The sequence below is a fragment of the Callorhinus ursinus genome, unplaced genomic scaffold, assembly GCF_003265705.2.
Source record: "Callorhinus ursinus isolate GAN/ISIS: 27379988/994484 unplaced genomic scaffold, GSC_fseal_2.0 scaffold1, whole genome shotgun sequence".
Lineage (NCBI taxonomy): Eukaryota > Metazoa > Chordata > Mammalia > Carnivora > Otariidae > Callorhinus > Callorhinus ursinus.
Genome location: NW_027397063.1, coordinates 79,412,766 through 79,426,829, shown reverse-complemented (window position 1 = coordinate 79,426,829; position 14,064 = coordinate 79,412,766). Strand labels below are relative to the sequence as shown.

At 35.2% G+C, this 14,064-nt stretch overlaps 1 protein-coding gene across 12 annotated transcripts in view; it reads right to left on the bottom strand.

Moving 5' to 3' along the window:
* Window positions 1-279: 279 nt before the first annotated feature.
* The window catches only part of TBL1XR1 (TBL1X/Y related 1), a 173,331-nt gene continuing 159,546 nt past the window's right edge, over window positions 280-14,064 (bottom strand). For all 12 annotated transcript variants that reach the window (XM_025878598.1, XM_073897046.1, XM_025878604.2 and 9 more), the window contains 6 exons: window positions 13,600-13,721; window positions 13,380-13,454; window positions 9,908-10,035; window positions 9,150-9,315; window positions 5,966-6,067; window positions 280-5,119 (listed from right to left, as the gene is read on the bottom strand). In XM_025878598.1, the coding sequence (XP_025734383.1) occupies window positions 5,093-5,119; window positions 5,966-6,067; window positions 9,150-9,315; window positions 9,908-10,035; window positions 13,380-13,454; window positions 13,600-13,721 (620 nt within the window). In that variant the 3' untranslated portion in view covers window positions 280-5,092. The remainder of the gene's footprint in view (window positions 5,120-5,965; window positions 6,068-9,149; window positions 9,316-9,907; window positions 10,036-13,379; window positions 13,455-13,599; window positions 13,722-14,064) is intronic.

Genomic DNA, 14,064 nt, shown 5'->3' with positions numbered 1-14,064 from the left:
AACAACACACTTATGGAAAACAGTGGTTTGGGTTCTGATGGCAGTTGTTACAACTGATTAAACACCAGTGTGGGAGAGAATAGACATGCTGTATGTCATGAAGGCTAACTCAGAGCAAAAAAAGTTTATTCTACAATAGAACATTGGAGGAGTAAATGCAATTAAAATGTAAACAAGAAATTGTAAACAAGAAATAGCATCCCTCTCTTTACTTGACCAGTAAATAGTCTATACAAACTACATAGATATCAAAGGTTTCATATATGTACACAGCCAACATAATATCAAAATATATTTTATTCTGGACCTCTTTCAGATCTGATTCAAATTACAGTTGTCAAAGCAATACAATGCAAAGGGAAACCGCAACAACAACAACAACAAAAATGTGCCTAGAAAGGATAAAAGGGTCATTGGGGACAAATCATTGTGATGTGGAACCAAAGTACATCGTGAGTGTAATTAACATGGTCCAGGACAGCAGAGAACATCTGGATCAGTCTTCCTTACACAAGAATCATGAAAACTGAACAAGAACGTTCTTTAACACGTACAAAAAACTGTCATGGGCTGGTTTACACTTTTACAACAGTTTTAAAGTTAACTGGATAACTAAAGAAATGATGCAGACATTTTAATCCAGTGCTATAGGTAGGCTCACAGAATTAGACCCAAAGGATTTGCCAAAATCAAAATGAGAACATCATAGCTACAATGTCAAAGTCAGGAAAGAAGAAAATTGCTTCTGTATTTAGGGGTCACAGAGCCACAAAATGCAGTCTGTGTTTGCTTTTAATGAGATGGATAAGTACATCGGACTTAGATACAACATGCAGAATGTTTTCTTGAACTTATGCAGAAACTCCAAAGAAAACATGTAAAACCGTTTACTAGGAAAGAAAAAGATGCCCTAGTTATTCACCCTGCTTCAACACTGTCAACGTAAAGGCAGAAATAAAAGAATGCTATTAATACTTGAGAACTACTGATATAAGACATCAAATTTCTAAATCAGTGTATTAAAAAAGTGAACACTTCCTCTTTTTTTCTCTCTCTTCTACATTTAACTAGAATCATGTTAAAAAAATTTGATATTGAATGTGATACTTCAGAGCTACTACCGGAAGGAGTTAATTCATAACTTCCCTACCACCCTCCTTCCATCCCTGCTGATTCAGAAGGAAAAACAAACAAAAACAAACAAAAAAAACCAACCAGGGTCTCTTGTAGATTTGCTGCTATTCCCCAAAATGTTGGCATTTGCTGCCATGCCACAATGTTGGTCCACTGAAATAGAATTTCTGTGGAAACAGTCAACAGTAATTCACCAAACGCAAGCACCACCCTTAGCATGTGAGAGTAAATGCAGGTTCTATAGAAATGTACAATGTGCTTAAGATGATGAAAACGGTTTTGAAGAGAGTAAACAGCACTGCATTTGAGACTTATTTTTCTGCTTACCTAGTAAAATTTAACATTTTTGCTCACATAAGGACAATCATTTGTGATTCCTTTAAATAGCAAAAATGCATACTCCTCTTCAGGCCTCTATGCAATAATAGTTTACATTACTCTTAACAAAATCATTCTACATAAACAGATAGCTCCTTAAAAATAGTACTCTCTCATTAAATCTAATTTGACAGAAAGAAGTCTAAGGAAAAAAGGAGTGCTTTATAAGTGAAAAAGTACAAATCTTTGGCCTTTCTCTTGACATTTTTATATGTCAAAAAGCAAAAAACCTTCATGTAATTCAATCTAATAATTACTTTTTGCACCATAATTTGTTTTTTACACCACAAAAGGAGGCACTTTCAGTATCTGTAAAAGGTGTTTAATCCTAAAACATACTTACCTAGAGAATTATTAATTAAAACAGAATTCGATATACTCTAAAATCTATTAGGAAATTAAAAGTCACCACTTCTAAAAGTCGTTTGAAAGTCAATGATGGTACCTGACCAGTGACAGAAACGGGGGGTGGAACAGATACAAGAACGTATGGGATTTCCTACATGGAGAAGAAAAGAGGCTATTCCTGGATGAGGTGTAAGAGCAACAGCTGCTCTTTCTTTATTCTACCTTAATCAGTGAGTACTCTGTTCATGCAAGTTTTCCTTTCTGTTTTTCCTTGTAAGTTTCGTACAGCGGCTTATACAACGATACACAATGAACACCACGGAAAATCCACTGCAATCAGTTGATCTTCAGGAGTAAGCGCTCAGAAAAAAAAGGAAGGAAAAACGAGCCGAGAACCTCAAATACAGAATTATGCAGGCCGTGAAACGTGGTCTCTTACAGTCAAGCTGCTGCTCACATCAGAGGCAGTCTTACTGTCGTCCGTGGGGGCAGCATCGTGGCACATCAGCAGGCAGTGATGACGTCAGGACAGCAGCAAAAACGGGCAACTGCATGCGCACAGAGAACCCAAGCCCACAGAGTGGGTGCCCTCCCGGGAAGGTCTGTACTTAAGAGACCCAAGACTTCAGGGTAATAAAGCTCTGTGTTTATAATCTTTTATACGTCCTATTGTGGCTACTATGCTTACGTGAAATAGCTAAATATTAAAAAAAAAAAAAAAAAAAGAACGAAAGGAAGAAAAGGTGACAATACCATCAAAATGTAGCTGTCTGCTCTGGCAGCTATACTGAACTTCTTGACTATCTCTTAATCAGCTGGGGGGGGGGGTCAATAACTGTATGCAAATGAATAAACTGTCCATATCAAAATACAAAAGTACTATCAGTAATCACCTCTGACTTTCAGATTTAAATTCAGTGCAATTGACAGATGCATCACTAAAGGAAAATGCAGCTTAAACCTACTCAAAACATTTGTGTCTATTCCTGGGAGCACATTTAAAAATTATTGCACAGATTTTTAAATTTTTATTTATTTTTTTTTTTTTAAACAACAACAGAGGTCAACCACAGATGTGGACCTCTAGCAATAAAAGCAGGATTTCAAGTGCCAGATACTCAGCATGTTAGGTTTCCTACGTAAGTCACAGGGTAATAGTTCTAAGTATCTATAATGTGATCCCAAACCCCAAAACCAGCTGGCACAAACCATCATGAATGACTGCCTCTCTGCATGGAAGTCTTAAAAAAGATTATTACAGTATCATAGTCCCCACTAACAATAACTGGGGTACATAGAACAATGTATTGTGAAATTAAGTGTATTTATTCTCTTTACCAATAGCAAATGCTATCCTACCTTAGTAAAACCAAGACTTGCTTCAATCAATGCTGTTTTGTGATGTAGTAAAACAACAAATACTGAAAATCAAAGCTGCGTTACTTGGGTTAAATCGCTTTCTACTTCCACTTAGAACACAGGTTAAAATTTTAGTAGTAAAGGCCTCAAAACAATTAGTGACGGAAATAGTGTTATAAATTTGCTAAGCTTAATAATAAGCAACTCCTTAATTAAAATCTTTGAGATATAAATCTGACTATTCTCTTCAAAATGGACACTTGTGGATACTTACATTAATCATGACAAACCCCGTTAGTCACACGTATAAACACAGCCCCATGCTATCATTTGCAAATTCTGTGTATTTTAGCTTTTAGTTGCGTGAACACAAGAAGAGGTTTGCTCTGATACCTGTATCTTTCAGAAAATACTTGATATTATAAACAGAGTAAAAGACATGATATAGTAGTGATTACTGAGAAAAAAAAAATAGCAGCTTAATCTATCCATATTTGAAAAAAATGTAGTCACAAGTACCACGAACGCAGAATCAGAGCAGCAGGGAGCTTAGTGCAATTATACTTTTTTTTTTTTTTAATTCTGAATCACTGCTATTTAAAAACACCTTGAAGCAAGTCTTTTGTTTTAAAGATTGTTTTTAAACTAAGGTAGCAAACATTTTGCCATGTAATGGCAGTGTTATATGCCGTTATCTTGCTTTGTATAAAGAAAAACAACATGAGAGATTTTTAATACTGGAGTTTGGTTACATTACATATTTAAGCTTCTACACAGAATGATGGACACACTTTGAGAAGCTAATCCTTATCCAGAAACATTTTAATCTCTTAAAAAACAAAGCAAAACAAACAAATAAACAAACAACAACAAAAAAAACCCCAAACCTACTTTGCTCCTTTTCACAATAGTGCACATTTTAACCATAATTTAGTTATGGCTACAAAACATCAGAAGATTTTTTTTTTATGCATCTTCTCTATGGTATTAAAAAAAAAAAAAAATTGTGCCCTTCTAGTCTTTAATTGGCAGAAATATGTCCCAAAAAAGAAACTATTGCATTTAAGCCACATCACCAAAAAAGAAAACAAAAACAAAAAAACAAAAAAACAAACAAAAAAAAAACAGAGCATAATATCCTTTTACTGATGTGTCTTACAGATTGACATGACCAAAAGCCATATAGTTTTCATTCAATTTCCAATTCCCCCTTCCACAACATGCACCAACTGAATATATGCTCTGGGAGCCATAAAATGTACCAAACATCTATCTCTTCAAAAGAATGCATTAAAATATTTTTAAGAATTTTTTGTTTAAAAGGTGAAAAAAATATAAACAAGAAACTGATTCACTCCCTTACTTCATGCATCCATAAACTAAACCAAAAACAAAGTTTAAAAGCAAGAACAAACTACTGCTGCGAGTTTTTGTAAGTCCATTTTCTCTGTACATACAAACTGCTCAACTACTGAAGGGAAAAAAGAATATAATCCATGGTGTCTTCTGATTCAAAGGGGAGAAACAAGGCTGTCATTAGTATCCAAAAACTGGTACACATATGGGCTGCTTTTATAACGCATATTTCTTTCTCTCTTCTGTTTTTCATATCCAAAACTTCTAAATGCTATTTTAGGGGCACAGCAGATTAGATTCCAGCACTTGGTGAACAGAATTCACAAGCTGTGACAAAAATTCTGTCATCTTCAGGGTGCAATTTTGTTTATATACACTGTATGTATATATTTCTTTTAGATTTGGCTGTAGTGGACTGGCCATGGTTCAAGTGGGACTATAGCAGTACATGGGTCAGGGACAGTCATTTTGGCTATGTACACATTCATAGTCGGTCCATGGCTTCCAACTAGTAGCGCTATTTCCGAAGGTCTAATACACAAACCTGTAAGAAATTAAAATAATCAACCGGTGTGTTAAGAATTTCATTGTACATTTTTAGCTTAACGTTTCTATAGTACAGTTTGAAATCTATTTTTACTTTCTAGTTCACGAAACTGGTAAAGCAACAAGAATCATGACACTGGGCACTTAACCAACAGAAATCAGACAAATCATCCAAGAGATGGAGGAAACCACTATGGGCTAACACTATAAAGAACCATGGCTAAAATTCTGAAGATCTACTCTCCATTAATTAAAAAATAGAAAAAAATATGCTCAACATAGACCATTTTCCTAGCTTTTGGGCCTACATGAAAGAGACCTCAGATTATTCAGAAAACAGCTAAATGGCTAACACCCTCTCCATTTTCCCTTTGCCTTCAGAGCTTTGGAAGCCAAAACTAGGATTTCTATAAAGAGTTGGCCAACCTCATCCTGAAAGTCTCTCAGTATCACACATTCCTCAATGCAGGACTCAACTGCCTCTACTCCCCCTGCCCTGGGCCACCAACACTCTTCTGCAAGGAAGACAAGGTAGAAATAGGCATTAAAAATTCTAATCTCTCTCAGAGTGGTACTGTTCTACACTCAATTTCATTAACAGAGGTTTACATTAAAAATAACCATTTCTTGGTTAGGAAGATACTCTTTTGGCAAACACAGCCTATATTTTTTTTTACATTATTTCAATGAAATAAACATGAAAAATATACAACGTCCAGTAAAGAAGATCAATGCCATAATATGTATTTTGAAAAGAAGACTTTTGTAGTCGCAACCACAATAAGCCACATTTATTTACTACACTTACACACCCACCCCCTTGGAAACACTTCATTCTACTTACTGAACCATCTGACGCACTGGCTCCAACTTTGTCTCCTGCTGCATTCCAGCAAACTTCAAAAATTCCACCTGTTCCCCTATAGCTGTGAACTAGAGCACCTGTCTAAAAATGAAAACACAGATTCTTAAAAATGGGAACATATATTATTAGAAATCCAAATTATTGAGGTAAAATACTGTATGGCATTATTTCTAGCAATCAGAGATGGAATTTAGCTTTGACTCCAAAATAAATTACAAGTTTTCAAACACTAGAAATGCGATGATGATCCTTCTATAAAATGATAAATAACACTTGCCTGCTCTCAACAGATCTCTCTCTCTCTCTCTCTCTCTCTCTCTCTCTCACACACACACACACACACACACACACACACACACACACACACACACTCAGTTTCTCCAGTATTGATAATCATTCTTAGCTAAGATATCTTTGGCCTCTTTGATACAGTTAACAATGGAGTCAAACATTCAGTGTATGACTTGAAATAAATTTGTTGTTGTTGAAGGATGCATGAGTTTGGCTAACATATAGAGAGACAAAATGAAGTCAGAATTTCTTTGATAAAATATCTTAGAAAGTACAATAAAACTAGTAAAGACAATTCCAGTGTAAGTCTGTTAGTTACTCTATATTTACTGAGAAGCCCCTAGAGGAGATAAAAAAAAAAAGAAACCAAAATTATTCAGCTACTCTCTGAATAATTAAAACTCAGTTAAAAAACATATTCTCCTAGGAAACCAGTCATTAAACAGGGCAAAGATCAGAGGCTCCATGGTGAGAAACTGGAAAACAATGAAAAATATGCTTCTGGTTTTCTGCCCTGACAGGGCAGAGAAGTATCTCTCAGCTTTATGATAACCTAAAAAGGTCAAACTAGAAGTAGCAGATCTACCTAAAAACAACATGGCATAAGACATGTACCTTGTAAATACCTCCTCAGACAGCCAATCCTAATTTAATTACTAAGCCAGAACTCTCTTTTCCCTTGCTTTCCTCTTCAAAGCCATTCCACTAATACTGCAGAAACCATAGGTGCATTGCTACAGATGATCACATCAGAAAGGTTCAACTGTTTTCTTCACCCTACCTAAAGTTTCTTACAATTTAAAAGATTAATGAAAGTGTGAGTATAGTGGGTTGTTGAGTGTATTTCCATGGTTAATTAGGAGAAAGGAGTGGCACCAACAAAAATCTAAAATCTGTTGATGTATAGGAAAGTAAAAATCTACAGGACAGTAAGCTCTGGGGTTTTAAAAAACCAACTTTCTTTCCAAAGCACTTACCAATTTCTAAGCTCAAATGAGGCTATAACTAAAGAACCAAAATAGCATGGGGTCAACAAGCTAGAGCTATAACATTAACAAAACTCAATGGATTAACAGCACTACTCGAATCTGTATATATATGTTCAGACCAGACTTCAACAACTGACCTGTGAAATGCTTAGGTAACATATCATATGGATGATAATCCAAATGAGGAAAGAAAAAACTAGATTTATATACGACAAAAAGACAATGACTGCACTAAAAACTCACTAGATGCATCTTACGATTTTCAAACTTAAAAAAGTAAAATGATTATTTTTTGATAACACAATAGTGTTACACCTAAATAGCATGGATAGTTGCTCAAATGCCCCTAAGAGCCTACCAGTATCCTCCATTAGAATTCTACATTTCTATACCCAAAGGGAGTAAATAAGTGACTGAAAATGTAGACAACAGGCAGATTATCTATAGATTATTTAGAAAGTCTCTGCTATTCAATCATAATAAAAAGATAAAAGGGAAGTCAAGGGGAAACCTAAACTATTAAAACTAGTAAGAGAGCTCAGAGAGGTGGATGGATTCAGTTTCAATATGCCAAAAGTTGTAATGTTCCAAACGCAAGCAACAACCAGTAAGTAAAAGGAATATATTTTTAAAAAGACGTCATTCGTGGCTAACAATAATATTCATAAGGCACTTCAGAGTAAATTAAGAAAAAAGATCTTCATAAAAAAATTTAAAGCTTTAATGAAGGGAGAAGAAAGACTTAATGAGGGGGGATCTACACAGTTAGTTATTAAAACTATGCTAATGATGCAGGTACATACAAATGTCTATCAATGTGGTACAAGAGAATCCATAAATAAACCACAATAACAATGTGGTATATGAAAGAAGTGGCATTATGAGACAGCAAAGGGGTAAATAGGGTTGAAACAAATGGCTATCCATTAGAAACATAAAATTAGATCTCTACCTCAGATTATACATATAAAAATCAATTCCAAGGGGTTTAAAAATATAAATTAAAAAATAAAACAGTTGAGTATAAAAATGACAGAATGTTAGTAATTCTATTCACAAAAAATGTGTCAGGAAGAATGAAAGAAGTTAATAGTTACTTGTAAGGGGATCAAGAAGAAAATGGGCGCTCTAAGACTTCCCAGTGGATACCTTTTCAGTGTTTAGGGGGTACCATTTGAATGATACTTGAAAATGATGATTTATGCAGAACAGTCTGACCAACTATGATGATCAGCTACACAAAAAGAAAGAGCTCACAGTAACTGATTATGGGTGTACTACGACCACCTAAGAAGTGATCACTGATGGGCTGGGGGAGTCAAGCGACTGCTATTAAAAAAACAGTACGTGGAGCATAAACACTAAACAGGTGAGAAGATGAAACAAGTTACAGCAACTGGCTGTTTTCTCCATTTTTAGGAAAGGATCTCTCTATACTACTGTCCCTACAAAGGTAGTATAGTTTTTTTAAGTTTATTCCTGATAAATCACTGTGTTCAGCCATAAAATCTTGTCCTTTAAGTACATTTTATTAATTGTTCATATATAGCTCCTTCAAAAACAAGTCTTCCAGAAAATAAAGAAACTATATCATTTATCTAAACATGCATCTTAAACTCTCATATTTTAGGTCAGCAAACTTGAAAAAAAAATAAAACAAGAATCTAAATTTATTTATTTCTAAATTCTGGTCTACATTAGGAAAATATAACTTCAACTGGCTTCAGTCTTTGTAAATTCAAAAAAAAGTACTCATTTAAAAACTAAGGATTGAACTAATGTCATAAAAGGAATGACAACCAAAAGAGAAAAGACAATTTATATAGGCAAGTGCTTCTCAGTAACTATGAAAGCAGGTGATGATTTAAATAACTAAGACATACCTGTGTGTTCCAGATGTGCACACATTTATCAAAAGAACCACTTGCCAGGTACCTGCCATCAGGACTGAAAGCCACACTGTACACAGGCTCTTGGTGTTTTGTCAAAGTATGGATGCAAATTCCTCGGTCTACGTCCCATAATCTAACAGTAGAATCGAAGGATGCACTAACAAAGGAGGCAACAAAATTGACTTTATAAGTAACGAAATACTCCCATGCCCCACCCCCAATCTATAATATTCAGCCATTTCTAGTAGCTAGCCACAAATTCCTTATGAGACGCAGACTGGGCTGTTAGGAAGCAAGTGTTCTGGAAGCAAAGTTATATAGGAGAAAAGGAACTTTAAGGGCATCTCCGAGTCCCTGAATTGAAAAAACAAAATGAGCTAAATTTACTGTATTCCTTTGCTCTTTAAATAATTCTTTTATATTGACTGATCCATGGTTCTGAACAATGTACTGACTATATTTTTATTTTTTTAATGCTGAAGAGACTGTATTGCACTATGCCTATGCCTCAATTACCTGAGTTTTAATCAGTATCTGATATCATCAGTAAATATTTGATAACCCCAGATATAAAAATCCACTATGGCCTGAAATAAGAATAAAACTCCAAGTTTTAAACGTTCCCATCAAAAAAACAATCTTTGCAGGATACATTCCCAACTCATGGAATCTTTCCTAACTCTGTCATATTTATCAGAAGCCTTTTGTGCGGGAGACTCCTAAGAGGAAGAGTGAAACACAAATATTACCTTGCTAACATAAGGTTGGCGTTGGGATTATTTGTCCCTGGCCCTGTTGGACTCCATTTGATAGTATAGATTTCTTTATTATGTGCTTGCAAATCATGGACACAATTGTCTTGTTTCATACTCCATATCTGAGCAAAAAAGAAAAACGTATGTAATTATATTTTCCTACACAAAGGGTACATTTAAAAATACTATTGGGCCAATCTAAAATATCAGCAGTATAACCAGAACGATGATTAGAGATCAAGGGAATATTTGCAAAGAAATTAAAATGTAGAATTTATTTAATATTTATCTTTTAAAAATGACAAATTAGCTTTAAGTCCTTTCCAAATGTTCACTATTCTGAGGCTTCAAGATTGAATTAGCTGTAGTTCTAAGATTAACTCTGAGAGCTTCAGATGGTACAAACTTCAACATTAGTAAGTCCCTTGGATAGTGATCCTAAAATGTTTAAGGCATTAGTTTTAACATTGTCCCTTAAATAAAAGATGTAGATTACAAATTCTTCTTAGGATTTAGAATCAGAAAATATTTTGTAACAGAGAAGGGCAAATAGATAAGCAACGTGCAAATAATATATTCCTGTATGACACTAAAACACAGGCAACAAAAACAAAACCAAAAAGCCAAAAGGGACTATATAAGATTAAAAAGCCTCTGCACAGCAAAGGGAACAATAAAGAGACAAATGACAGAATGGGAGAAAAAATATGCAAACCATGTATCTATAAAAAAAAGGGTTAATTTTGAAAATATATGAGGAACTCCTACAACTCAATAGCAAAAACCCTAATAATCCAATTTAAAAATGGGCAAATGACTTGAACAGACCCTTCTTCTAAGAAAATATACAAATGGCCAATAGGTATATGAAAAGATGCTCAATGTCACTAGCCATAAGGGAAATGCAAATAAAAACTACAATGAGATATCATTTCACATCTATTAGGATTTTATTATAAAATAAAAAAGACAATAAATGTTGACAAGGATGTGGAGAAATTAGACCACCTGTAGTATAGTATTGGTGGGAATGCAAAATGACTCAAGCCGCTATGAAAAACAGTAGGGAGGATATTCAAAAAAATAAAAACAGAACTTTCATATTATCCAGCAATCCCACCTCTGCGTATTTATCCAAAAGAACTGAAATCAGGGTCTTAAAAATATATTTGCACTCCCTGTTCATTGCAGCATTGGTCACAAAAGATATGGAAACAACCCAAGTGTCCATCAATGGATGAATGGATAAAGAAAATGTGGTATTATATACAATGGAGTATTTATCATTCAGCCTTAAAAAAAAGGAATTCCTGAACTATGCAACAACATGGATGAATCTTAAGGACAAATACTGCATGGTTCCATTTATATGTGGTATCTATAAGAGTCAAACTCACAGAAGCCAAGAAAAGAATGGTAGCTGCCAGAGGCTGAGGGAAGAGGAGAGGGGGACCAGCTAAACAACAAGTGTAAAATTTCAGCTCTACAAATCTACAATATTGCGCCCATAGATAACAATACTGTGCTGTACACTTAAAAGTCTGATTAAGAAGATCTCATGTTAGGTTTTGTTACCATAATAAAAGTTTAGAAAATGACTCCTACAGAACCAACCATGAAAAATAACAAAGCAATAATTAAAGTCAAAATGATGAGTAGAGAATAATTAGCCTTGCTTGAGTTGAAAACCTATGAGTACAGAGGTAAAGAAACCTACACTGAGAGTACTTCTGGCAAAATCATTCAATAAAGACATGGGAGTAAATCTTGCCAAACACAAACGCACATCAAAACCCAACTGCCAACAACAACAAAAAGAATTCACAAAAATTAGGTGTGTTTCACATGTCTGCAATGTACCCAGTAAGAGATAATGAAGCAAACCCATAATGTTTTTAGATCCTAGACATTTATAATTCCATGTAAATAAGCCCCCAAAATATGTTCCAAAACTTACTTCATTTGACCTTTCAATAGCATTGCCACTGCTAGCCACTCCTATCCATCACCTCCCTTGAAACATTCTTTTCTGAACACTCTATCTCCATTTGGGTCATTCCTCCTCAGTTTCCTTTTGGAAGCTCGTTCCTCTTGAGTTGGTAATTATTGGGAGTTAAGTTCTTAAGACTTTCTATTTCTAAGGTTCCCCTCTTTCCTTACTCTGTCCTTTCTCCCTACACAACTTCATCCAACTCCACCTGCAGAGAAGTCCCAAATGTTTATGCCAAGGGTAGAGTTCTTCTTGGAGCACCAGGCCCACCCAGCACCTCCACCTGCCTGGCTCAAACCACTGTTCAGGTTTTGCATGATCTTCTGAGTCCTGTTCCTTGTTCTCAGAATTTGGCTCCATTACACAATATCGACCCATCTCATTTCTCCTTTAAAACTCTGACCTTTCATTATTGTTAGGACAAAAAGCTAACACTTTCAAGTCCAAACTGCTCTAACTGCTCAGTAGACTTTCCAGCCACTGGCCTTTCAACTCCACATACGTGCCATACTCTGTTCCACAAGGCTTTCATTTTATGACTGCAATGCACGTGCATGCAAAGTAAACTCGGACAAAATCATTAAGAAAAGCCTTTTTACTAGCAATGTCTGCAAGGGAGCTCAGGCTTGAGAAAACTGTATGACTAAAAACACAGCAGGTATTTAAGGGAAAAACCCCACCAGGTTACCAAGATTACATTTAGTCTGTTCACAGGAGGAAAAAGCGGTTTTCCCCTCATGATTCCTCCATCTTAAGGGTCACCACATCTGCAGTCGTGGGCACTGCAGAGTCAAGGATAAAATTATTTTCAGGAGAGTTACTATGTTGCAGGAAAGGGCTCAAAGCTTCATTAATATTGGAAATTTGTATTAGGTTGTTCTTTACCTCAAAACGCTTTTTTTCTCTAAATATGATGTGCACAGGTGCAAAGTGTTAGTTTTGCTTTTAGTCATTCTGACAAGAAAAACATAAATCCATGTCGAGCTGCTGATGCTGGCATGTCAGCAAGCCTCACTCACCAACTAAGCAATTCTCTGCTATAGATCAGCTTCCCAGCAAGGATGATATACATTCTCACCACAAAATCAAATTTATACAATTCACAGAATTTCAGCAAAATCCACAAATGCTACAAAGATCTGTTGCTTATTAGTCAATTTTTTACATGTGCAAATAAACTTTAATTGCACCAGTATATGACCTTCTAGAAGTGAAGACAAGACAGAGGTTTCTTAGCACCACAATTCCTATCAAACACTCTTTTAAGTAGAATTTATTTGCTATATTTAAACACTTGAAATACTTCACAAAATAAAATATAAAAAACAATGATTAACTATTAAAAAGTAGAGTAAATCCTGACCCATGTTTAAGCATTCAAGGAACTGTAAGAGACATTCTAACTGATCTAAAAATGGCCAGAGCACCCATTCTTGGTGACACCTCCATTGCATGTCTCCCCACTATTCGAATTACCTTCAAAGTCATGTCATCAGAACAGGAGGCCAGAAGATTGCCAGTTGGGTCCCATTTGATAGCATTTACTTCATTCTAAAAATAACAGTAAATATTCACATTTTCATTTTATAGACTGGATTGCTCTTTGGATAGTAAACATACATACTTCAAAAACCACTCTGTAATATTACTTATTCATCATAACCACTTTAAAAGGGGGGGGGGGAAGGCTACTCACCGTGTGTCCCTGGAATGTTTTAATAGGTCTGTCTTGTCCTAATTTACAGACATGAATGCACATATCTGTACTACAAGAAGCAAAGGTGTTGTTGCTCTGCCAATCAACATCCAGTGCTGGTGCTGAAAAGGAAAAAGGGCTAGGTTTGCATTCATTCCACACGTACTGAAATCTAGGAGCTCTAGTTTTAAACCATGCTGGACGTTAAGTGTGGTAACGGGAACTTAAGCATTTTACTTTATAATTTTTAGAATTTTTAAAAATGAGGGCATCTAAATATCACAAATATTAAATTTCCATTCAGTTGTCTCTATGTGAGACACAGCCTAACAGAAAGTAACGCAGGTGACTAGGCTTCCTGACAGCATCCTCTATGAATGACTAGCACTGCATTCTTGGTATCGCACTTATAAACCTTTAAAAGTGATGTTATACTTCCTTTTATTTCTAAAATTCTCTTGAGTG